Source organism: Melanostigma gelatinosum (assembly GCF_949748355.1).
Source record: "Melanostigma gelatinosum genome assembly, chromosome: 21".
NCBI lineage: Eukaryota > Metazoa > Chordata > Actinopteri > Perciformes > Zoarcidae > Melanostigma > Melanostigma gelatinosum.
In genome coordinates, this window is record NC_136654.1 from 7,127,911 (window position 1) to 7,154,640 (window position 26,730).

General features: G+C 48.7%; 1 protein-coding gene across 1 annotated transcript in view; it reads left to right on the top strand.

Annotated features, from left to right (window-relative positions):
- The first annotated feature begins 379 nt into the window (after positions 1-379).
- Positions 380-26,730, top strand: part of capn15 (calpain 15) — a 33,531-nt gene continuing 7,180 nt past the window's right edge. Inside the window, exons 1-7 of the mRNA XM_079293341.1 lie at positions 380-507; positions 14,728-16,372; positions 20,714-20,922; positions 22,607-22,790; positions 23,440-23,663; positions 24,390-24,515; positions 25,775-25,927. Coding sequence (XP_079149467.1) covers positions 14,750-16,372; positions 20,714-20,922; positions 22,607-22,790; positions 23,440-23,663; positions 24,390-24,515; positions 25,775-25,927 — 2,519 coding nt within the window. The 5' untranslated portion in view covers positions 380-507; positions 14,728-14,749. The remainder of the gene's footprint in view (positions 508-14,727; positions 16,373-20,713; positions 20,923-22,606; positions 22,791-23,439; positions 23,664-24,389; positions 24,516-25,774; positions 25,928-26,730) is intronic.

Here is a 26,730-nt window from a genome sequence, read left to right on the forward strand (position 1 = left end):
CACATTTATAATTATATATATATTTGGTTGTTTATGTTGGTCAAACGTGACGACACTCGAACCCGGATATCGTTGTTGAAAATGCCCGTGTTGATTATGGGAAATTGAGTTGACTACTCTCGTATTCTCGATTGCATGTTACGTACGTTTACGTGCGCTTGTCGGCATCAGCGGCCGCCCCTTACGCATTTGACGTACGTGCGGTGCTCTCCTTGCTCCTTGGAGATTCCCCTTCCTTCCTGGGCTGTTTGAGGTAAAACCGACGCGGTCGCATCAGTCTCGCGAATACCTGACTGAGTGCAAAATAAAAAAAAACTGTCGCCTTACATGTACGCGTTTGTCACAAATGTCTGAAACATGCGGCGGCGAGCGCGGAGCTAAAGCCTGGAGAGGTTACGGCGGCTGAAGTACGACCCGGGGAAAGAACTTATCGTCTCCATGGCTGTGAAAAGTTAACGCACCAGACGAGCGAAAAACAGGAATAATTCCCCCTTCGACCGACTTGAGGTAAGACTAGCCGACGTGTGAGTGGACTTCACGGAGTGCACGACTGTCGGGCAGCGTCGATAACGTCGACCAAATGGCTGAATAAGAGTGTCTTTGTTTACAAGGTTCCCCCGGCGTCCTCGGCTCGCGCCGCCCGTCTCAATGGGATCGTGGAGAGAGTTTTCGTGTGGGTAACGTTAATGCCGGTGACAGGGCTCACGGGCTTACAGTTCGGCCACAAATAGAATCGATTATGTGACAGTGCCTCGCAATTAAAACGTGGTTTCACTCCCCAACAGTGGAGATCGCGTTATTCCCGCCGCTTGGCTGCACATAACAGGGTAACAACAACATGGGCATGTCTTCTTCTACATGTCTGTTTAGGGGGTTGTGGGCAGGTCAGAGGTCAGGTAGATGAACTGGTATCTGGAGATGCTAGAGACACATCAGCAGGGTGGATGATGTGTTACCTGTGAGGCCTGAACTCATAGTTTATCCAGTGGAAGAATCAACATCAGAATATGTAATGTGTGCACATGATTTGGTGGAGAGTCTCATCGTTTGTGTTATGGCACAGGTTCAGGGCATTTTTGGGGTGGTGTAGAAATGACAACTTACAATGTACCGTGAAATCAGCTCACATCCTCCCTTACCCTTGTTCTCCCTCTCCCTGGAGAATAGAAATGAAATCGAATCCCTCTCTCTCTCTCGCTCTCTCTCTCTCTCTCTCTCTCTCTCTCTGGCACTGACCCTGTCAGCTGCTGTGTCTCTGGGTGCTGACTTACAGTGGGACAGGTGCATCCCTGACAAAGGGGTTGCAGTCCTCTTGACTTCCGGGGTGGTTTATGTGCAATTTGTTTCAGTGTAGTTTCTGCTGTCCTGTGTCTGCAATATGTGCAAGCTGCTTTTAGTTATTGTGCCCTTTTTAAATACGCTTCGTAATTGTGAGTGTGCTGTTACATGGTTAGGCTGAATTGAAACAACCCAAATGTGATTGCACAACCTGGACTTCCTTGTAGTCATTGAGTGGAGTTTATGTTATACAAGTGAGCTGTTTGTTGCCCAGCTTTTCCGTGTGACGCAGGCATTCTTGACCGCAACAGCCCTCTGGACCCGGGTTTGGACTTGCAGTACGTCTGTCAACAGCTTGCGTTTCTTAGCCGATTTCAGTGGAAAGTCAAGTTTGCCAGACAAACCAGTTAGGAAACAGAAGCGGGAGTCGTGCTTGAAGAACACACCCTTTCTGTGAAACCAAGCAGGAGTTCCAGACAGATGACGCCACGCAGCCGGCCCTGCTTGACCTGCATTGGTACAGCCCACAGTTAATGGTTAACCCATGTGCAGCAAAAGATGCGTACAAAAAAACACATGTGGTATATGGGTATTTCCATATCATGGGTTAGGCCTGCTGTGCTCTGTGCATTGGTTCTGATGGTGACATTTCAGAGAGAGAACAAGGGATCAGAAAAGAGGTCAGCAGAGGGATATGAAGTGGAAGAGGAGAGGAGAGGGAAAGTTTGAGGGCTTATCTCAGTAATGTGAGGGGACAGTTGAGCAATGATGGGTGTTGCAGTCACTACTGTCTTCCAGTTAACTCTTCCACTTCCTCCTCCTAGCCTTGACTATGAAAGCTGAGGCTCTTCTCAAAGAGGGCCAATTGAAAAAAAAACTAAAAACAGATTGTTACACAGTTGTGTAAGGTTGACATGTGATGTGTTCTCCCGGAGTGAGCATACCGCAATCTGTCATTACACTAACTGGAGACCTCATTCACATTAATGAGTGAGATCGCTGACACTCTGGTTGTGGTTTTACCTACATCTCTTGAACGCAGCATCCCAGCCTTTTCCTCTTTGCTCTCCGGGGCCAGTGCGCATGCGCGCTGCATACACTCCAGTAATCCGCTGTTATAGAAGGAGATCGCATCCTCGTCCGCTGCGCTCACGCTATACCAGCGAGGGAGAATCAAAGCCCCCCCGTGGATGAAATACAGAACGGGGTAGGCGGGTGGGGGTGAGGATAAGAACATGTAACGGGACCACAACAATGCCCGAAATAACACCACCACATACTGGCGTTGTGAGGATGGAGCAGCTTTGCAACACTACGAGCAGGCGACAGCGGGACTGGAGCGAGGCTGTCTCCTAATATGAGGCAACGAGGCTCGGCATCTACAGCCCCCCAAAAATGCAGGAATACGTGAGATGAAAGCAGGCTGCGAAAGGACCCGGCGGAAGACAGTGAATTGGGCTGCTTCCTGGACGAGACACTCCTCGGCTATTTGGATGCTTCTTCGGGCTGCATATGTCTCCTCTGGACCGCTGTGTGGGAACGGACACAGGCACAGGCTAATGCTTTGCAGTGCTGTTAATGAACTTAATTGACAGTATATGCGTTGTCAGTGATTAATAATTCAACATGCGGTGTTTGAAGCCCACAAGCTCACTGCGTCACTGTGAAATAAAGCAACAACAAACAAAAACCACGGGTATATCTCCCTCCTTAGACTTTTGCCTCAGGGTTCCATAGCTATCGATACCCATAAAAACGTGAATGCTGCGATACTCGTTCCCCGCAGAGAGACTAAGAGCCGTGACAGGCTGACAGGTCCACCTAACTCTCAGCGCGAGTTGATGAACTATAGACTGCCCGACCTCGGCGGTGGGATCAGACAGAAATTAAGTCGCCTCTTTCTCTCTCTCGCGCTCTCTCTCTCTCTCTCTCTCTCAGACAGCGGAAACCGGGATCATCTCCCGGTCCTCTCACGCGCTGCCAGAGCACCGTAGCCTAAACACGGTACATCCCGTCTCTCTGGGATTTTGTCGGATTTTACACAGAACTTGAAGTTGAGCTGTAAACACTTCCACGCTGTGGCGACTGCTGAGGATTTAAAGAGCAGCTCTGTGCATCCTTGGTTCAGTTCTGACGTTCATGTGAGGTGGAGAAAAATTCTGCAAATACCAGAAGTGGTGTAACTCGTGAGAAAGCCCTCCCCAGCATGAGTTTTAATCCTGCTGGGTGTTTCACTGGTACACTTCCACAGCAGCTGTTAGTCCCACTGGAGGTCTGAAAGATGAGACCTGGATGCTAGCATGCTTCCCCAGCAAATGCAATGCATTGATTTCCACCGTTGCCCACATTGTAAATAACTGTGGATATATTTTGTGCGACTTTTATTCCTGCACGACCCATCGATCACTGTCTTTATGGACCGTGATGCTATTGTGCGGTCCTGGATTTTGTTTTCGAACGATGTTTGGCTGCTGGGATTCTGACAGACCATGAAAATGTTGACGTCCGTGCCGCACCTTTTCCTGCTTTGGCCGATCGATTGATTTTATTTTTTTCCAAGCACAGGAAAGATGGAGCCGGCATGAGACTGCACCGACTGGGGATGTGTGTCAGGAGGAGCCCCGGAGGAATTATGAGTGGCAGCGTCGAAGACGTGGTGCAGAGTTTTACGAGCTTAAAGTTTACGAGAGAGAGAATTACGAGCCTTTACTGCGAGAAAACAGTGTTTTTATTTAGTTCTAACTCTAGCACTCTCAGGGGTCTCTCTGAGGTCTCTCTCAGGAGGGAAACGCTTCCTATTTGAAGTAGACAGTTGTCAACAGGAAGTTTACAACAAACACAAAACGCATGATCTCAGTTGTGGTCCGGACGAACCCTTTCAGTCTCAGTTTGTCTCGCCGGACGCAAGTGTGGATCCTTCGACCGCCTGGGTGCTCGAAGGAAAAGCAAAACAAACATTTAGAGAGCGACTTCCTGTTGCAGCGGCGATGGGGAGCTCTGCCTCGTCTCTCACTGCGGAGACCGAGTCGGACCACGGCTTCCGCAGCACCCCGTACCCGTCTCCCCCCCCGGTGGGCTGGCTCAGGACCAGCCACAGCAGCCCGGTGTGGGGCACCACCTTCATCAGCCGTCAGCAGCAGCAGCAGCATCACCCGCTGCCTCACCGGGAGCGCAGGTAAGAGCCGGGTGCCAACACGTTTACTCAGCTGAGGAGATGAGACAAGGTGTTGTGTGACACGGGAATGCTGCCATTAGTGAGCGTACGCGTAGACATTACTGTCTAAGCTTCAGTATGAGCATTCATTTAAAAAAAAAAAAGGTTTTATTTCACGGGCTTTTAGAAAGCTTTACTGAGGATTCAATAACCTCACAGCGAAGGATCAAATCCCTGTTTCATCAAAGCTTATCCAATCAAAGCCTGCATTTTGATGTTTTTTTATTTCTTTATATGAAGCACCCAAAATATGGCTAAGCTGGATTTGTGACCCAAAATCTGACCCTGTTTGCTCCTCCCAGCACAGCTGTACAGTATGTGCTGCTGATTGACTGGACAGATAGCGACCTGGCCTCTGTGAGCCATATGAAAACCAGCCCACGGGTAATTAGAAGATGAGTTTTGCTGTCATTGTTACCCGTATTCAAATCCAGCTTTGATTCAGTCTTATTCATTTTGGAAATGATTAAAAAGCGTGGCGACACTATCTTGGTGAATGTGGCCACAGACTGGTATTGTTTCACTGTGGCAAGATCTCAAATCTGTTTGTTTTGCTGTGAATAGAAGCTCTTTTTCAGAATATAACTTATTAAGAGCGTCTCTTAAAAACCAACAGTTTATTGAGCGAGCAGCAGCTGTGTACTCGAGTGAGGCAAACTATTTGTGGAGGCAACGTGCTATTCATATGCGGCGTTTCAACAGTATCCACCGCTTTAAGAAATATGTATTCAGTCACTGTGACTACGAGAAGGACCTCGCTGCAGTGATGCATTGTTCCAGTCGCTGCCTTGTGAGGCCTATCGTCAGTAAGAAGCTCAGGTTGAACATGCGGCTCATCCGGCTGTTTTGACTGACTTCCTTCCAACCGTCCTCACACAAAACCCGTTTGGAGGCATTTCCAGTTTTCCTCCTCCTTCTTCTTCTTCTTCGCGTCACGTCTCCCGGAACGAGAACGGGCAGTTTTGGTATCGACCGCCTGTAGCTGTGTCGAAGTTGTTGCTGAGTCACTCAGGGCATCGCGGTCCGGTTGTTAGTTATTGATTTTCAGAGAGCCCCGATCACATTTCCCCACATTACTTATTCAGCATCGGTCTCCAGTCTTTCATCTTTCTTGATCCCTGCACCCTGCCGTCGGTGTGTTGTCCTTCCATCTGCTCTGCGTGTACCAGTTCAGGCGGCCATGGTTTACACCGCTCGCATGAATGAAACTCTAGTGTAGCGCGTACTGTCAATGGTTTTGCATCATACAGTCAGGTTGTCTCTTTTCATTAAGCAGACTCTTCCATTGCGTCCGTGCATCTCTGTAGCAACAAGCCTCTGCCTCCATCACCAATCAGACTCCACCCCCAGTCAGCTGAGCACACAAACATAGAGATGTACAGCACTCACCGAGGAGAGGAGCGCACACACACACACACACACTCATGACAATAGATGTTTTATAAACACCATGCACTTGAAACATGCCCTCTCTCTTTCACACACACACACACACACACACACTTATTTGCTGTCTTATGCACATGTACACACACGGCCGTGTGTGTTATGATGTGGGGTGTTTCACGAACCCAAATGCAGACTCAGACAGCAAAGTTCTATTTCAAAACCAAGGTTCGTTTATTTCTCTCAGTCAAGGGAAAAAACAGGAAATGGACAAAGTTAATAGGAGGCGTCTCCACGCCTCCGCCCGGTTCCAAGCCGGAGAGGGACTAATCCTGTGGAGCGGCAGACGAAGCCGACAGGCAAACTGTCAAACGTCACTACGGAGGCGCGTCCTCGCGCTCCGCTCGAATCCTTAGCCGGGAAGAGCCCGGTCCACGTCCGCGTCTGGCAGGCAGGCTGGATCGTCTGTGTGACACCCGAGGCTCGACAAAGGAACGCCAAGACTAAACAGTTGATCTCCGAGGAACGAACTGGAAGGCTTCTACGTACAGGTGAAAACCCGAGGCTCGACACTGTACGGCAGGCAGTTGAAGAAACAAGAGACAACGTTAGTAACGGGTCTTCAGAGAGTGAACAGCGGGACTACTCACGGGTCGGAATACCAGGTAGGTGGACGGACTGACAACTGGGATGAGAGTGACAGGAGTATTTATGTCAGCTGGAAGCGATCACCGGAGATGAGGCACAGCTGTGCCTACGGAGAGAGGCGTGGCAGTGGGCGGGACTCCTAGGAGGACACTACTGAGGGAAATACAGCAGAGTTAGACACAAATACTCACAGTGTGAGCCTAACGATGTTAGGCAAGCTTTGCTGAGCTGTGACGGAGCATGAAATATAGAAACAACAGAACACTGTGGGCCCAGCTTAACGTCAGCCGTCCTCTCCCAGTTTATTCTCCAATATATTGTCCGACCAAACATTTTCTGTTTTTCTTAGCTCGGAGGCCGCATGAGCGGTCTTGTCCTTGGGTAATTTAAAAATGTGTTTTCATCCAGCCGCGACCCGTTGACTCTGGGAAGTGTTTTGTGTGCAGTGAATCAGTACCTCGGCGGGGACGTTCCACTCAAGAACACAACAGCCGACAGAGACGTGAATCTCTTTTCACTGCCCCCCCTTGAATAGCAGCACGATGTTTTAAGTTAATAATGTGACGGCGCTCCGTGTGATCTCGGCCCCATCATGCTGCTGTGTGTCCCGCCTGCACGTGTGGCCTTCGCAGCCCTTTAAAAAAAAAGTTGCTCTCTGCAGAGTCCGTCCCGGTGCCTCCGCTGTCCCCCAGCATGATGGATGGGGGCGTTTATCGCAGCTCCGTTCCACTGGCTCTCCTCCTTTTTTAAAAATTGGATTAAAAAGGGGCCCCCTTGGATTCGACCAGTGTGGTCACCGGCCGTGCTTGTGTCCTCTCTGATGAAGACGGGACTGTCCCCGAGCCTCCGGAACAGATTCTCCCACGCCGGCGTTGTCTCACCGTGGGGCTCTCTTTGGAAAACGGAGCATCGATGCGGCAAGAAAAAACAAGCCCACTGGCACTGAAACTGAACCCCCCCCCACTCTTGTTGCCATGGAAATCTGTAGCATATGCTCAGTACCCCATTTGCATTGGGCCCCAGATAACAGCACACACATGGTAACCTGGCAACCTCTCACACAGGAAGCAACACGTGCTGGAGAATTGCCCCTCTGGAGGAAAACGTGTGACCAGCTGATTACCCGGTCGGCCTTCCGGGGTTGAATTAGTATCTTGGAAACAGGAAGTAAAGCTCCAACTCTGCGCTGCCTTGTCTGAGAAGTTCCCCCTCTGGCTGAAGGCAGCAAGCGCTGTGTCAGCAGTTCTCCTGCCCTCCAGGTACCGGGTGCCCTCAGGAGCCTCAGATATAATAAGCCTCTGGCCTTTCCTCCCCGGCTCTCGATGCTTCCTGCCACGCTTCCTGCTCGCTCTCTCGCTGTGCTCCGGGCCTACTGATGTCTGCTGAAACCCAGTCAGACAGTTTCCTCTGTTTAAAGATTCACATGTCTGAAGCCGCGTCGCCACCGCTGACACATTCACTCGTCAAAAATGAGCCCCGGTCGTGAAATATTCACAGAGGGCACAGCCAGAGGTCAGAAGCCTCTGTTATTCTCTCTCAGCTCTCCTTTCCCCCTCTTTTGACCGGTATTTGCATTATTCGGTCTCTTATTCAGCAGAAAAAGGTTGTTGGTTCATATCTTATTTGGGGTTATGAGGCCTTGATCGTCTGGGTCAGGCTTGCATAAAAACGTCAACTTTCCCGTCTTGAAAAGCGTAACCAGACCCAGATATTCTCATGCGTGTCAGTTCCATGACACATAAGATTGACACAACACCCTTGTTTCTACAGCATCACACCCTTCACGTGATACAGCCTCAGCGAGGTTTATACTGGAGGAAAGTCTCGGCCTGAGGGCGCTTTTTCAAAAGATCCTTTTGTCTAATTTGCTCTGGTCTTTGTGCTGACATGACATTATATAAATCTATTCTAGTCTCAGAAAGTGTCCTGCTCAATGGCAATACTCACGTCAAAACTTCCCCAACTATGCTGTCGCTCCGTCCCTTATGACGGAGACTTGAGTGTCACCAATGTGACCTCATGTGACGCCAGCGAGTCTTGACTCGATACTCCGCCTCGGATAAGTTGCAGTCGTTGACTCGGCTCCGTCATGTCAGCTGGAACTAATTCATTCTGGAGTAATGAGTTGTATTAATGCCGTAGCACATTACGTGGCAGGTAGAACCGAGACTGTTGCAGTTAATTCTCAAGTCTTCGCCATTTTGCGAAGTGAGCATGCTCGGGGGAAAATTGCTTTTAAGTGGAAAAAAAGGTCTTCTGATCTGACGAGCGAAGACAAATCCCACAACCAAAGTGACAAACAAAATCCTTTTTGCCAGCCAGACTGCCGCAAACGGACTACGTTCAATTACTTAAGTGGTGAAAAATGAGTTCTCAGTCGCGTTCGCACAAGTGTGGTGAAGAACGTGTGAAGGCGCTGATCTGACCCCTGTCAGAGTTCTGGGTGTGTTCAGCTGCAGCACAAGGTTTCAACATTCATTATCTGTTTTATCTGGAGCTCAACACAGCCGGGCTTCCTTGAGTTGTCCAGCCTCACACCGCCTATTAGTAATCGCTGATACGTGTTGTTACACATCGGATTAACCACAGATCATGTTTAATAATAGACATAGGATGAAAAGTAATAACAGTAATCGTGGACTAGAGCAACGGAAGTAGCAAAAATTATTCATAAGCAGTTATAATATTGTCCTGAATACCTTTATGTAGACATTCTGCAATACATTTAGGTGCATTGCAAAACACTGTGACGGTAACACTGAGGGCAGCAGGGGTTACTTAAGGACATCGTTTGTTACAGAGTAAGCGTAAAGGTTAGGTAGTTTATGATTATTTGCAGTATCGATTACTCTATTGATCATTCATTAGGCTCAGTTGACCCCACACGAGTGTCTTAAAATTGCTTAATCTTGCAGCCCAAATATCCAATAATCCAATCTGAACCTTGTGAAGCCGTTGGCATGTTTGATGTTTTAACTTTTACTCGTTGCTGTTAAAACTGACCAGTTTATAATCATAAAATGAGGAATTATTTAAGGTTTTGAATCGTTTCTGTTGTGCGAGTGGAAATCATTTTCTCACAGTATTTGTCTGCCGGGCAGAAGTCTATCCAACACTGTATGGATTGGTTACAATATTAAGTAGGAGCTCCTTCATAGAGGCAACCACATTCAAGTTGAGCTGCTTAGCAAGTTGCCTTTACTACGAGGATACTTTAAGTTGTACAAATACACACACACCCTTTTCCTTGTGGTTAGCGTGCAGCTTTGGCCAAGATCCACAGCACAGTTTGGGAGTAAATGTGTGTCGGGCGTGCTCTCATACCAGGAAGTTCACTCGGTATGTTGCTCTCAGATACTCGAGCATGTAAGATAAGACGTGTTCAGTCATCAGTTATCAGTCTGAAGCATCACTAGAGAGTACAGTAGACTGTATTGGACTCATTCGTTTTATGGCATTCATGAAACCAAACAGGTTACTCGTGTTTACCGTCAGGGTTTGGAAATACCCTTTTTGTTTTTCAATATTTACAGAAGGTAGTTAGTCACCAGATGTCCCGTCATCTGATGGGCTGTGTGTTTATGTAAAGTCTGTGAAGCGCTGACTGACTCTGTGTGTTTGTCTGATGTCAGGATTGATTTATTAGACCGCCAACGAAGTGTTTGAATTGTTGAGGAGGAATTAATAGTGTGTCATGTTTTTGTCCTTTTTGGTATTCTTTCATTATTAATCATGTTCTTTGTGTTTCGTTTAGAAGGGAAACCAAAGGCACGTCTGTACTGTAGATGCACCATCATCTGGTGATGACGTAACAAAAATAGAAGTGACGTGGAGGAGATAGTCGAATGTAAATGTCGAAGCGCTTCAGACGTATTGTCAAGTTTAATCATCCAGGAAGTGCCGACAGGATATGAAAATACACATTCAACAGCTTCTGCAGTTTTGTGTGGATGTTTGTTTTTGTGTTGAGTAGGGCTGGGCGATAAATCGATTTAATCGATTAATTCGAATGTGTGCTTTAAGGCGATGTGTTTTATTGAAAATCGAGAAAATCGCCCCCACCCCTCCCCCCGTTGGGTTCCCGTAGTTGAGTGCGCGCGCATTGTTTACAAACGAAAACAATGGCGGCCAGCAGTGAAGCTCTCGTTCTTAAGAGAGGGAAGAATGTGTCTTCCGTGGTCTGGAAATGGTTCGGGTTCGTGTCATCTGACACAGAACAAACAGCCTCAAACAGAGGCATGCCGCCGAGTGGGAGAAGTGTTGCGCCCTGAGGAGGGAGCAGGACCGCGGGAGCACAAGCGACGCTGTCTTCCTGGCAAAAAATATTTAGAAAAAACATGCACTACTGTTTAATACTGTTGGTTATGTTGTGAATGCACTTGATTTTGTTTACATGCACTTATTTACTGTGCAAAATATGTTATGTTGATGTTAGATCAGATGTTGGACTTTTGAAAATGTGAATGGTAAAGGGTCACATACATTTTATTTCATGCTGTGTTTGTATCAGTGTATTCAGTTAGAAAAGCTTACTGTCAAAAGTTACATTTGCACAGTTGTTTACAATGGAAGGCTACTATTTAATGCCATTTAATGTTATCTTTAATTTAATTTTATATTTAAATGATTCAGGCAAACAAAAGAGTGACCAAATACTTTTTGTATACTACAGGCACCTTTCTACAATGTTCAGGTTTTGTTTGCACTTTATTTTTATCAACCTACGAGGGAAAATCATCACAAAATAAAATAAAAAATTGTTTTCAACAGCTTCTGTCATCTGCAAAAATTTGTGGGGGAAAAAATCGATTTAAATCGTGAATCGGATTTTTTGTAAAAAAATCGGAGATTTTATTTTTAGGCCATATCGCCCAGCCCTAGTGTTGAGTGTGTAAAGAAGATGCACTCTGCCTCCAGTGGCCAATGGCTCCCCCCCCCCCCCCCCCTCGGGGCCCTGGGCTCGGGGCCAGCCCTCGGAACGGCTGCGCTAATGACTGTCGCACAGAGGCCAAATGTCTCACAGCGACGCAGGGAGAAGCTGGCGAGACTCGGTTCACTTGATCTCACAACCGCGTTTAGGAATGAATCCAAGCAGCCGGTCGTAGGTGGCCCGCACACACACGAGCATCCCTGCTTTTCTATGAAGATGTCCTTGCAGGTGCCTCAGTTGTGGCAGTTACTTAAACTTTTTATTTTTTTGTTACCCGTTTGCTTGTTTTCACTGAGCGTTGTCGGGCTCTCGTGCCTTGTGATGGTCTGCTGAAGTGCTCCATGATTGCCTTCCAGCCAGCGATGCATTGGAAAGCTGTCGATGCTCTTACTTTAATTCATTTAGACCAGGAGCAGGTACTTTATGGGCAGCGGGCTGCATTCAGAGGTGAGCTCTCTTGCTCGCTCTCTCTCTCTTTCCACGCTGTAAGCTATTGGCTACTCGCCCAGGTCTGCAACACTGAGGAGCTGAAGTGGGCACTTTTAGTGCAGCTCCACTCTCCACTGAGCACCGGGCCAAGGACAAAAGGTTTGTGAGTGTGTGTGTGTGTGTTTGTACTCACTCATGGAGCATGTACACGCAAAGCATCCTTTTAAGTCGGCTTCAGAAACCACAGGCTGCAGTGGGTCCCTCGTCCGCCGCAGGCATGTACTGTGCATACAAAGGTGTGTGTGCACTCATAATACATCCTTTTAATTGGTCGCCAGAATATCTGTTGTACAGTAGCTGTTCGTCATGTGTAACTTACGTGTGTCGTGCTTACGAGGGATAATAACGAGATCAGAGAAGATGATTGCGAGGCTGATCGCTCCAATGAAAAGCTCGTTCCTCGGCTGCTGCAGACATGAATGAAATTGCGATGCTTGCACTCCACCGAGAAGCAAATCGATTCCTCCAACAGTGCATCCGTGCGGTTGATAGGGCGGCTTTGCTCTCTCGCGTGAGACGAAAGAGGGCCTGACAGTTATGAAAATGGCCACAGGGAAGAACCTGTCATCACACACGAGGTGTTGACACTTGCTGCCGTCGTAGTCGTCGCGATGTTTGCGGCCCTCGGATAGGCCGGACTCTGAAGGGTTAAGCATGGTGTGAACGAGTGCCATCACTGCTGGCACGGGGGTCACCGCTTACTTCACCCACGGTCAGCTGAACCGGGGATGTGTCGTAGTATGAGGACACAGCACATGGTCGTGTGGGGATGGATGGAATATTCTCAGGGCATAGTAATTCATGTTTTCAGGAAATATCTTTACTCAGTGACTGATACTGGTAATGTTTAAGGTTATGAACACTAGTAATATTGCATAGCTACCAGAGGGGGAGGGGGGGGGGGGGTGAAAGACGAAGAAAAACAAAGAGCCGGGTGCTGATTTACCAGTGTTTGTGTGTCTTGATGAAAAAGGTGTTTTCCTGGTTTTGCTTATTGTTGTCGTTGGCAGACTGAGTTTCCTCCTCACACAGCGGGTCCTGGTTTGTGTTGGAGTGAATGCAGTGCTAATGGCTCCTCACATGAAGCATCGGGACTTCTGCTTTCTGCTACCCTGGGCACTCACACACACACACACACACTCTAAGGCTCAAATATAGTTTGACATTATAACAAGCAACTATGCTACGTCTACAAATGGATGCAGCTACATGTCTGCATACACACAGCCAGCGGCAAGGACACACAAAGACACCCAGAGAGCCCCTGCTGTCGTCTCCCTCCTTCCCTTAGGGAAGAGCGATGACGAGAGGTGAGGACAGTGTGCTGGGAGGTGTTCTAAGAGGTTCCCCCGGGTTCTGAGGATTCGCCTGGTTTGAAATGGTTTAATGGAGTTGAACTAAGGCCAATTAGCAGGACACAGCCCAGCCAACCGGCAGTCGTACTTCATCAGTGGAATTAAAACGTCATATTCACTGTGAGGTTGTTGTTTTTTCCCACCATGCCCTAATGTGAAAACATGAAGGATTATCAGAATATGTTTTTTCATGTGGGAAAAAAATAGGCTGGTTCCTCAGGGAGTCTAGACTTTTACAAAAAATGCCAAGAAACAAACTTAGCAGCTTTAGATTTGGGCATTGTTCTCTCTCTCCGACTAAAATATAACAACAAGGGACAGATCTACAAGCCCCCCCCCCCGCGCGGCCATTTTGCGGGCAACATCTTTGCCCCGGCCATCAATGCGAAGAGCATCGCAGGAGTCCAGCTCTCGGCACCACACCGCCCGACAATTCCCACATTACCATCTCCGTGTTGGCGTTCACGCATGAGCAGCTTGAATGACGGTGACATTTATGGGGCTTGTCCAGGCAGCGGCCCCGTCCGTCCCTCGAGGCCGTCCCTCTCCAATAACCCCCCCCATTGCTCTCTGGAGGTATCCAACTGTGTGTCCCTAATATACCCACTGTCAATAAGTCAGATTGACTGAACTGCAGGCCCACAGAATGAACTGTTACAAGTCAATCCATTATGTGTAGGAGCAGGATATGACGGATAAAATGCTTCGGAATCAAAACATTCTAAACTGGATTTATTCTCCTCTCCTCACATGTTCCTCCGGCACCACAGAAGTCCTGTAATAGATGTTGATGGTTTCTTTTATATTGTGAGTGTGGATGATTTGCCAGAATGATCTTCATTCATTCGGAAAGGATTGACACGACCCTTAAGTTGCCCCCATCTACCCTGCATTTAGGGGAGAGAAGCGCTCATGTGAAGTGGAGGAGATCCCTCGTGTTGTCAGTCAGGAGGACCGAAGGGAACGCTGTCCTTGGTATTCAGCCTCCTCTCCTGTAGCTCCTCCTCTCCTGTAGCTCCTCCTCTCTATGTGCTTGTCTCACTGACTCTAATCATATGGCCATTGTTTATGGATTTACTGCCCTCCGAGCCCCCCAGGAGGGAGATTTGATTTTTCCCCCTGCACTGGCTAATCTTTCCCTCTCACATTATATTATTCTTTTCTAATTCTGCCCGTCTCTCCTCCTCTTGCAGTCTCTGATATTTTGCTGTGCTCTCTTCCTTTTTGAGATAATCCCCCTTAGTTGACTGGGAGCATTTATTCGTTCTCTGGCTTCCTCAGGTTGGCGTCTCACTTCCTTTTAAACATGGCACAGCATATTAGTGAATGTGCGTTATTGCTAAGCGGTTACAGTTGCATGGCAGAATGTATTGCTGACTCACGTGGTTGCGGGATTTGTTTTTGAGCCACTGTTTTCTGTTTTCCAGCCACTCTCACTCTCCCGGCTCCATGGCAGCGGCGGTGCGAGGTGGCGACTGGTCGTGTGGACGCTGCACCTTCCTGAATGGCGGCGCAACGCCTCGCTGCTCCATCTGCGAGGCGCCGCGCCAGAAACCCGACCTCAACCAGATCCTCCGGCTGAGCAGCACCGAGGAGCACCGCTGGGCCTGTCCCCGCTGTACCCTCAACAATGCTCAGGGATCTGGAGCCTGCACCGTCTGCGGCTTCGGGCCGTCCGCGGCCACGCACATGCCCCCCATGACCACCATACCTGCTACTGCCAACGGGCTCCCGCCGGCCCCGGCCCCGGTCGAACCCTCGGCCCCGCCGGTTCTGCTCGAGCCCCAAGGACAGCACCCAGCCATGGAGGAGGTGCTGCGACGGTCCGAGAGCAACGGGGAGGTGTGCGGCCTGGAGGTGCATCACTCGGGCTGGGCGTGCCCGCGCTGCACGCTTCACAACACGCCTGTTGCGCTGTCGTGCTCGGCCTGCGGTGGGCCCAGGAAACTGTCTTTACCTAAAATCCCCCCCGAGGCACTGGTGGTCCCCGAGGTACGCACTCCCGTGCTGGGGTTTCCCGTTCACACTGCAGGGGCTGCCCCGCTCCTCATAGACCTGACGGACGACTCTCCTCCCGCCCCTCCCTGTGATCCACAAGAGCCTCCGCATGTCCCCTCGCAGACCCTCTCCTCCCCCTTTGCTTCCTTCTCCTCCCTCCAAAACAACCCCGTGCCTCGCAGCAGGAGAGAGGTGCCCCCTCCGGGGCGACCCCCGAACCCGGGCGCCAACACCCCCAGCCCCACCTCCCCGTCAGCAGCCAGTGTGCCACCCCAGCCGGGCCCACAGCGGCCGGCCAAGCCCAAACACGCCCAACCCCAGGAACCTTCTTACCCCAGCAAGCGCCTCAGTATCTTGGAGGAAGACGTTCCTCCGCACCACCCTCTGACCCCCCACCTCCCCGTTGCCTCCTCAGTCGCCCCCACCTGGAAGTGCCCCGGCTGCTCGTTGCCCAACACCGGGAGTTCATCCAAGTGCGACACCTGCTGCTCGTCGAGGGTCGGTGCCGACCTCATTGACCTGGTGGGCTGCGAGACGGTGCGATTCACCCCAGCCAGCCCCTCCAGCCCGGACTTTAGCACGTGGGCCTGCTCCAAGTGCACGCTGCGCAACCCCACGGGGGCACCCAAGTGCTCGGCCTGCGGCTCTTCCAAGCTGCATGGCTTTCAGGAGCAGCAGGTGGCGCTGCCCCGCTGCTGTGCACACTGCGGAGGCGCCGCTGCATCGTGCTCCTGCACGCCCTCCTCGTCCTCCTCGGGTCACAAACCAAGGAAGCAGGCCCGGGGCTACCCTCCCTCCTCCTCTGCTATTGCTTCATCTAGCTCCTCTTCCTCCTCCATCTCGTCGAGCCTTCAGGAGAAGGCGGGGCAGTGGAGCTGCCCGGCATGTACGCTGCTCAATGACATTAAGGCCAAGAACTGCGCGGCGTGCCACACACCGCAGCAGTACCTCACCCTGCGCAAGGTGGCGAAGCCTCTGAAGAGGCGGGAGAGCATGCATGTGGAGGCCCGTCGGCGAAACGATGAGGGCGAGGCCAAGGAGCTTTTGGAGAACATAGTCACCTTCTGCAGAGAGGTAAGAGAGAGATCTGTTGCAGCTGGCAAACACAACACCGAGATCTTATAAGCTACTTTATCCCTTTTTTTAAAGTTATTTCTTTACATTTCGTTGAGGCTTCCTTGACCCGCCCGAGCAATCTGCTCATGTCGATGTGCGATGCGTCGCAGGGTGCACATTGCCTTTCAGAGCACAGCTCCCTCATTGTAATTCCTCCTTTTTTTGTTCGGTCTCTGGCATTGTTCCCACTCCCTCAATCTCTCTAATTTCAGAGAAATGCTAATAGGCTGTGTCATCGCCTCTGTTTGCACTCGCTTCGTTAGCTGACTTTTAAACGGCCAGCGGGTTGACTCTTGAAAAGGAGCTGCAGACACAGAGTGTATCATACCGTCAAGCCAAGTCACTCCGCTGCATTCAGATTCAGGATATCAGAAGTGTGTTTCAGAAGTGCAACTCACGTTTCAGTGAGTCCATTGTCTGTTGTCCACTGATTAGACTTTGTGGGGTTTTACTTTGGAAAATATAAGACTGCTTAACGCAACACCATCTTACTGTATGAAAGCAGACCTTTCTGTAAAAGATTAAAAAACATTTTTATCATCCAGAATGTAATTTCCCTTTTAATGTGAACGTGACTGCATCAATTCTGCAAAGTCATTAACTGAGCTTCGTTTGAAACGAGACAGCATCCTCCTTTATTTCAATCAATATACATCGTGAAACAGAACATTTTCATGAAGCTGCACGAATGTCAGATGTCACAAAGTTAATTATTAAGTGTTTTTCTTCTCTTTCGGGAGCAAAACGTAATCATGCTCGTGTAATTACGGGCTCGTCTGTAGTCGTAACAACCTAAAATAATGATGCGCTTTTTTACACGCTCGAGCACATCTGCATTTAATCAGCATCAGGATCAGGAAGCGTTTCAGATCAATCGTGGCATTTCATGAGCCCTGATTGGTCACAGTGTCACAGCTGTTCGGAGGCACCGATATGTCTCTCCTAGCAACCGTGATGAAGGAAACTTGATTGGTTCGATGGCGGGCTTCTGTTCTCTGAATTGAATTGGTTGTGTTGTGCTGTGCTCCTTTTACTACAGCGGCACGCCACCTCTCACACCATGTTTACAATATCACCAAGTGTGCTTCAGAATGCATTATTAATGGCTCCTTTGGTCTCGTGGCTGCGAGCGTGGGAGGGAAGGAAGGACTCCACAGATCCCTCCTCCCCAACTTCTCCTTCCTCTTTTCCCAATTTAAGATCAACATTTAAGCAAGTCTTTCTTTTACCGTCTTTCATTTTCACCCACAAGTATTTTAGGCCTCGCTCTCTCGAGCTCTGCCCCTCTGCGCTCTTCAAAGTGCTTTCCCCGTCTTCATCTCCTTTTTATCCCGTCTCCCTCCAACACATCTATCCTCGCGCGCTCATCCCGTTTTATTTTTTTCCTCCTCCAGTCTGCTAATATCTGAAAATATGCTTTTCCCCTTGCCACCCACCGCACCCCTTCCACCCCCATCCCACCCTCTCCACACGACTGCACTCAATTCTCCTCTGTGTGTGTATGTGTGTGTGTGTGTGTGTGTGTACGTACGTGCTAAGGTGACACGGGATGGCCTATTTTTAGAAGCAGAGCTGGAGGAGAGGAGCGAGGAGAGTAACGAACACAATCACTAACAGCATCAAGTGCTGCTGCTCGGTTTTAGGGGTCAGAGAGATGAGCGGGGGGGGGGGGGCAAGCGGATCCATCACTGCCCAGGCGTTAACTGTTTTGCCTGCACCAAAACACCAGTATTGAAGATTTGGTAATGATTTAAAGCCTTCTGGTTCACCCTGCTACACGGCGTGTTGCAGTCTACGAATACAGTGACAGTTTCATGGTTGTGTTTTTTCTTCGTTTTCTTTAGTTTAGCTCAGATTTTCTTTCTAGATTATAGCAGATGGTGTTGCTGATAACGTACACTGTAAACATTACAAGAACGATGGTAGAGACCACAACAAGGGCTGGAGCCGTAGTGTAAGAAATATTATTCTCTCTTCACGGTTTGTTTCTTCTGGCTCCTTGCTCTCTACTCTCCTTGATTGGTTTTCTGAGCGAGGTGTGTGTGTGTGTGTGAGTGCCAGAGCCCCAGAGCGTGTCCGCTTACTCACTGTGCCAGACAAGTAAACGCTCCTAACAGCCATCAGCGCCGCTTGTGAACTGTAAAGCCCAGCGTGGCTGAAGCTGGTTCCTCTGTTGCCTCTCCATGCCACCCTCTTGGGGAGCAACAAAAAGACGCGACATGGCAACAGATTGACTTTGATTTGTTTCATTTCCCCTCTTAAGACTCTTTACTTGTTGCTTGAATTTTTGCCACACAAGATTTCCCCCCGTGGTTCAGGTCTTGCATGTTGGATTGTGAGTTCTGACGGCAGCCTGTGTTGTACGTACCAGGCTGTTCTGGGACGCTTTTGTTTTCTGGTTTAATATGTGTGGCACTTCTCCAGCTCTATAGTTCCTTGTCAACACATTCTCAGAGATCAATAGTTTGTCTGTAACTCATAGATATATGCCGGCTCTGTGTGGTCTGGGAGATGGCAGGAAGGCACCAGCAGGTTTTTTTTCTGAGCTCTGCATCGGAATTGGCTGATTGCTGACTGGTCTGGTTTGCATGCTGGCGTGAGCCCCAGTGATAGAATCAGAGACAGCAGCACCGGGCTCACCGGAGGAGGACAGACGGCTAGACTTACGCCCGACATACGTCACAACACGGCAACCTGAACGTACGCGAATGATACTCATCCTCCTGTCAGCTTCCCCGTTGGTACTGATGTTATTTCATAAAGGCATATCCCATTTTACATACTCTGCTTTATATTTTCATCACTGCTCGTATATTTTATCTATCTGCTTCGTTGTGATGGACTGCTTAGAAAATTAAAGAATTTTAGTTTGAATCAGCCAATAGAGTCTGATCTCATCTCCTTCTTCTTCTCTCCTTTTTCTTCTTCCTATTATTAATGCATAGAAGTATAAAGTCAAAAGCTCATAAAACCATGATGCACATATACCACCCAGAGGTGAAAAGGCTAACTGCAGCATGTGCAGGCTCTCCACACGATGCTCAGTACCTTCTTGGGATGCTGACATGCTATTGGAGCTAACCTGTATCTATCCACCACAACTAACAGACTTCTTAAATGCATCATCTTACCTTCCCAAATGATGACGCTACTTTAATACCTCAGACTAGAATGCAGTATACATCTCTCTGTGCTTGTTTGGAGCAGTTTAGTCTCTGTATGTGTCCAGGGCCAAAGCTCTCTGTGCTAAATCCACAGTGGCCCCTAAGCCCATACAATAAAAAAAAGCCAGCACGAGGGTCACACATAAGCCAGTGAGCCACAGAATCGGGAAGCTAACATGGAGACCTCGGATGGGTGGGGCGGTGAGGTGATTCTGTCTGGTAGCTAGTGCTGCCTCCAGAACCACAGAATTGGATTGTGGGGATGGCGGCCAATCAATTAGCTTCGCTGTGAGCCAGCAGCGGGCCGGCCGCATCACATCCCCCCCCTTCAGCCCTCGCAACACGACTGGCCCGAGCCCACTTCTCACACCGCAAACAGGAAACCGGATAGGTTTTGCATGTGTGTGTGTGTGGCTGTCGGCCCTCTCAGGTGTGTGCGTGTGTGTGTGTGTACAGGAGAGTTTAAGGCAGGCAGATCGTGTGTCAGATTGGGTGTCCTTTAATGTATCCATGTAGTCCGGGTCTTCTGTACAGTAGAGAGTCAGCCACACTATTTCTAAAAGTGTTAAAATTCAGTGTGTCATTTCAAGTGCTTTTTGCTCCGTGGGGGGGGGGGGGTGTGCCATGCAAAGCGTATGAAGCGTTTGAAAGTGATTTGCATTCGTGTTCTGTATCCTGGCTGCTACACGGCGACCCACTTGGACGTGTGACGCCACTCTGCGGAAGTAATTCCTCCCGCCACACGACTGAATGCGGGCGGCAGTAGTTTGTCCTTGCTCCACCCCGAATCTAGGGCTCGTGTGGCTGCCTGTAGTGTCCCATATTAATCATCCTCCACCTGCACAATATGTTGTTTTAGAAATGCAGGGAGGAGATTAACAGTTGCTGCTCAAAAGTGTCCTTCAGGCTTGTGTTATGTGTTTGAAAAGCTTTATTTTTGATGCGCTCTCGTCAACTCCTTTGGGAATGATTTTAAAGTAAGCTGTTGTCTCCTAACAAGTGACTGTTTTTTTCGAATCTATTTTAAATGCGAGTTCACATTTGAACGGGTTCAGTCGTCTCACCCCCTTTTGTCTCCCTCTCTCACTTTTTTCCTCTCCACCCCCCCCCTCCCGACGTCTCCCTCTCGTCCCAGAACACCGTGAACTTCGTGGACGACAGTTTCCCCCCGGGACCTCGCTCCGTGGGCTTCCCCGAGGGCGACAGCGTCCAGCAGCGCATCAAAAAGTGGCTCCGCCCACACGAGATCAACTGCAGCAACTTCAAAGACCGGGGCGTCAAGTGGTCCGTCTTCCGCACGCCGCGGCCCTCCGACATCCTGCAGGGCCTGCTCGGAAACTGCTGGTGAGCTGTCGGGAAACCGCACGGGACACTAGTCAGCGTAGATGACAATCAGACACATTTACGTAAAGATTTTGAAAAGAAGGAGACACACGAATAGCCAAAGAGCCCCAAAGTAAAGGAACAATTTTCATTCCGTTCAGTACCTGGGAAAGGTCAGAGGAATACAAAACGGATAGTATTTCATGTCGGGTTCAGATGATGCTTGCAGAGAGAGGGAGAGGCAGACGGTGACTGAGAGGCAGCGAAACAAAAAGTGAAGAAGCGGAGAGCGATAAACTGAAAAATTGGGAGGCAGGGAAAAATAGAAAAAGAAGACAAGCATTAAATGAAAGAGGGAGCAGGGCGTAGTTAGACAGATGTACAGATGCACCTGACAAGGAGATTATTCACGCAGATGTGAGTCTGGACACATGCTTTATCGCCCCGTCCTTGTTCTGTGTCCTTTAGGGGGGGGCGGTGTGTGTGTGTGTGTGTGTGTGTGTGTGTGTGACCATTCACCATCTTCCTCCACACACAACAATAAACAGTCACAAAGTTGTCCCAATACAGCTTTTCGCTTCATCTCCAGCACATGCAGCTTATGAAAATATAACTCTTCCCAGAGCCAAATCATCTCACTTGCGAAAGGATGTAACCCTAATTCATCTCTCTAACTCACACACTCTCTCTCTCTCTCTCTCTCGCTCTCGCTCTCTCTCGCTCTCTCTCTCGCTCATACACACACACACACACACACACACAATAGGACACTGTCCTAATAAACCAGCAAACAACCCGGCTCCCCTCAGCCAGCCGATGACAGCAGTAGTGCCAGTCACCCTTGTCCTTGAGTACAAGCTGACATTAGAGTCACATTATGACACGCCTAATTGGATTTTTATTTGATTCTATGCAGCCGATTGGTTTTTCACCAGCCGCTGGACGTGCTGATCGGCCTCACTCGGCTGCCACTTGAACGGATGGGATAATTGTACACATTTCCAAACCCCACACAAACGGTCTTTAAAGGCTGCTTCACTGACATCAACAGCCGGCAGCCGGGCTGAAAGGGATATTACTTTCATCTTTCATCTGCGGATGTAGTGGCAGCGCTACCACTTACACAAGTGATAAAGCGAGTCAGGATGCGTACCAGGAGAAGTATTTTTAGCTCATTGTCCCAAAACCTCCACTGTTTGTAGCCATTTCATCATATTGTGTGATCTCTTTCCACACTTTCAGAATGTTCACTTTAAAATATATTCCTTTTAAGTTGGATCCTTGCGTCCCCAGCCGCGCTTCTCTTTTGTGAGGAATTAGCATTTTCTGATGTATCCCGATTTTTTTTATTGATTCACTCATTTCTCTTGCAAGCTAATTAGCGGAGGCGAGCCAGTTTGTCTTTGCTGCGGGGGGAATTAACAGTAATGGATAGGTAACCAGAAGGCATAGAAGCTTCACTCATCACATGTGATTGATTTTCAAGGCATTCCTTATCCCCGCCCGTCTTCCCGACTAAAGCAGGGATGCGTTCAGCCGTCCAGCTTTCCGTCACGATCAGCCGATCGTTTATGTTTGGTCTCCCTTTTGTTTCCGCCGCTCAATTCCGCTTTGTTTCAGTCACATCCTCTCATTCACCCGTCCGTCTGTCCCGATCCGACGGTTTCTTTTTTTCCGACTCATCGAGTTTCTGTTCCCTCTCCAGGTTCCTGAGTGCGCTGGCGGTGCTGGCGGAGCGCCCGGAGCTGGTGGAGCGGGTGATGATCACCAGGACGATCTGCACAGAGGGCGCCTACCAGGTGCGGTTGTGTAAAGACGGGACGTGGACGACGGTGCTGGTGGACGACATGCTGCCCTGCGACGACTACGGCTACCTCCTCTTCTCCCAGGTCAGGAACCGAGAGAGGGATGTGGGAAGCCCTGGAGGGGAGGGATCTAGGAAAGGAAGTAAGGGATGGGGAAGACAGACACTCATAGATATTCAGTGAACAAGATGCACGATTAATGTCACGGACAGAGGAAGTGTCTCTTTGGTTGACATATATCCTCTTTGATTAGTAAGTCGTAAGCAGGGCATTCATAGGTTCCCCTGTGCTCGTTCTGGGCACTCATAATGAGCTGATTGATGGAGTCGCAGCCTTGCATCAGTGTATTAATTTCTTCATGGAAGTTCAAGCTAATTTAATAGCTATGTCTCAAAGGATCCAGGCAGAGGAGGATTACACCTGGAGGTCTTAATTCATCAACAGTCAATTACAGGACGAATGGTAGTATTGCGTAGTGCAACAAATAAAGCACACACACATCCAGGCACACAAACAAAATGTTAAGAGATGTGTGGTGATGATATGAAAGAATAAGATAAAGCATAAATAAGACCTTGTTCATAAACCTTGAAACATTTGAATCACAGCCAACAGGCTCAGAGCCAACACCTCAAAACGAGCCCCACAGCAAACGCAATACTGTGAGCAATTTAGTGAGCAATACTCGCCACTAAATATTTCCTCCTCCCCCCCCCCCCCCCTGTCGTTCCAGGCCCAGAGGAAGCAGCTGTGGGTGGCGCTGATTGAGAAGGCCCTGGCCAAACTCCACGGCTCCTACTTTGCCCTGCAGGCGGGGCGCGCCATCGAGGGCCTGGCCACGCTGACGGGGGCCCCCTGTGACTCCCTGATGCTGCAGGTCAGCTCCACCAACCCTCGGGAGGAGCCCATCGACACCGACCTCATCTGGGCCAAGATGCTCAGCTCCAAGGAGGCTGGGTAAGAGAGGGAGCGGGGGGGGGGGGGGGAGTTTTGGTGGAATTAGGGCGGGAAGGAACATTGTCCTTGTTGGCTTTGCTTTTCACTAATTCTCCACCGTGTCCCTGATGAATAGCTGAATACACACACCTACAATAGATTGTCCTGGTACAGCACAGACAAAATGATAAATACCAAAACATCTCCGTGGAAAATCAGCGGATCAACGTTCTCTAATCACAACCTCAAACACTGAGGTGTTTCAAAACGACAAAGGAGCTGAGTGCCAATTAGCGGCATGTGTTACAAATAGAAGAGCTTTGCTACTCAGCGCTTTGATATGTGAGCTTTCAAAGCAGCATGAGGCAGCTAGCACAACTCCAAATCATCTGTGGCCAAACTGCAGGTCCATCTGTCAGAACAACCTGCAGGATTATTCCATATGTCACAAAGGGGGAACAGCCCGGAAAAACACGACACCATTGGTGTATTTCACTAAACGGAGACGAGCTGCATCAGCGGAGAGGGAGCAGCAGTCACAGATTGAAAACAGATTGACGGGGATATTTGTTTTTCTGTTGTTTGTCTGTAACTCTGTACAAGTAAATGATTCATTAACGTAATTAGCTATGCAAAAGCAGAAGAAGCTCGAAAGGTGGAGTTGTTTCTGACCCTTTTAGTTATCTTTGTTACAGGAAATAAATGGAATAAGGGAATGCTTTGCAAACGTTGTGAATCTCATGTCAGGTTTCTGATGGGTGCGTCTTGTGGAGGAGGCAACATGAAGGTGGACGACGTTGTCTATGAGTCTCTGGGTCTGCGGCCTCGACACGCCTATTCCATCCTGGACGTACGAGATGTTCAGGGTTACAGGTATGAAGCCATGTGAACTAGAGGGATAGTCTCTCGCTTTCTCTCTCTCTCTCTCTCTCTCTCTCTCTCTTCTTCTTTCATCAAAAGATTAACAACTACGCTGGAAAACATCCGGTTCCTTGATTTACAAAGTTGAAAGTACAAAAAATAACACCGTGAGGTGAGAAATTAACCAACACTCCCACAGTGCAGTTTGCAATTAATTCAATTTATTTTAGATTTTGGGTGAATCCAGCAACAAAGGGATTCCTATTTTGTTCACAGCAGAGACAAACAAGAGATTTGAATTCCCTCTCGCTTCTCCCCAACGCCGGCTAAGGCTCATGGGTATTGTAGTATTTAAATACTTAATGGGAAGACAAAACATCATTTGAATATTAAAACTGGAGGCCATAACATCAACATATTAATTCATAACATGATCCGCAGAGTGCTATGTGTCTGTGGTAACTAATCTTGAGGATATCATGAAGAGAAATGTTTGAAATGGGAATAAGAACGCTCATCTAAGAAACTTTTCCTCTAACTCCTCCTTTTTCCTTCTCTATCTCTCCTTTATGACTGTTGTAGATTTCATAGTGGAAACCAATGAATCATAAAATCTGTTCTTGCGGGTCTGTTTCATGTCTTAAAGATTGTTCACTCATTAAATAAGAGTATATTCATAAATAAGCATCATAAATAAGCATAAATAAGAATGGATTGAACAGAGGTGCTTGAATGACTCGTAGGTAAATGGGGCGGAGGCCAACAGGTGCACACCAGCTCAGTGTGAGCAGCATCGTGAGTCAACACAACGGAGGGATCCTCTGTCCTACCAGCGAGAGGAGCTTGAGAGGAGCCGTAAATCCCAGTAATTTGCTCAAGAGTCCCACACAAACACTTTAATTTACTGCCATAGAGCAATCCGAGTGGAAGATTGGGCCACAAGCCCTCGATCGAAAAATGAGTTGGAGTCCTCTTGCTCGGAGCCGGAGGGGATGAAAAGCAGCTTGTAAACAGCCGCTCACCTGCACGGAAAGAGGGGACTCTCCAATACGGTTGTCCATTATCCCTCCTACGTTTCTCACTGTAGGGAGGATGCAGTAAAATGAAATGGGTTGTTAAAAAGTAGGCAATGGTCCATGAAGGGGAGCCGAGATGGGGGATACTGCGTTGACTGAAAGCTGATCCTACAATTGGCTCTTCCTCTCCATCCATCCATCTCCTCCTCCTCCTCCTCCTCCTCCTCCCCCTCCTCCCCCCTAACTTGGCTTCAGGTTGTTGCGGCTGCGTAACCCGTGGGGTCGCTTCTCGTGGAACGGCAGCTGGTCGGACGAGTGGACAGAATGGCCGCAGCACCTGCGCCACGAGCTGATGGCTCACGGCAGCAGCGAGGGTGTCTTCTGGATGGAGTACAGCGACTTTATAAAGTAAGGACCACGTTTACGGGGAGATTCTGTTTACTATTTTAGTGGTGTTTGTGTACATCTCATCCCTCTGAGAACCAGTGTTGGTCGGTTGTTTACCAGGACAGATGCAACCATAATGAAAAAAATCTTTAATCCACATGGGGATCGTCTCATAAAGTAGTTCAAAGTAGCCTCTAGAGCAGGGGTCTCAAACTCATTTTCACTCCGGGCCACATCAGCATCATGGTCGCCCACAAAGGGCCGGTTGTAAATGTAACTACTCGTAACATATTGTTAAATAACTCTCTGCATTCACAGTTTAAAGTAGTCTTCAATGTACTCACAATACATTTCCATGTCAAATGTACAGTAACCAGCCAAAGAGCTGCTTCTATGACTGTGTAAATCTCATCATTTTGACTTTCAATCTCATCATTTTGACTTTCAATCTCATCATTTTGACTTTCAATCTCAGAATTATGACTTTCTATCATAGTTATGACTTTATATCTCATAACTTCGACTATGGGGATATTTTTATTATCAAGTCTAATTAAAAAAAGAAAAAGTAAAAAAAAAAGATTTTTTTACTATTTATTTTGTTTTGCTGGCGGATTCGCGGGCCACATAAAATGACGTTGGGGGCTGGATTCGGCCCGCGGGCCGGGAGTTTGAGACCCCTGCTCTAGAGTCTACGCTTAACCGCTAAAGTGGCTACGCAGTCAACCGCCGCGCCCACACGCTGCCAGTAATTTGAGCCACGGTGGCTGTGGCTGCTAACGCTACACTTCCTGTGTTTATTCCAAACACACCACTGTTACAAA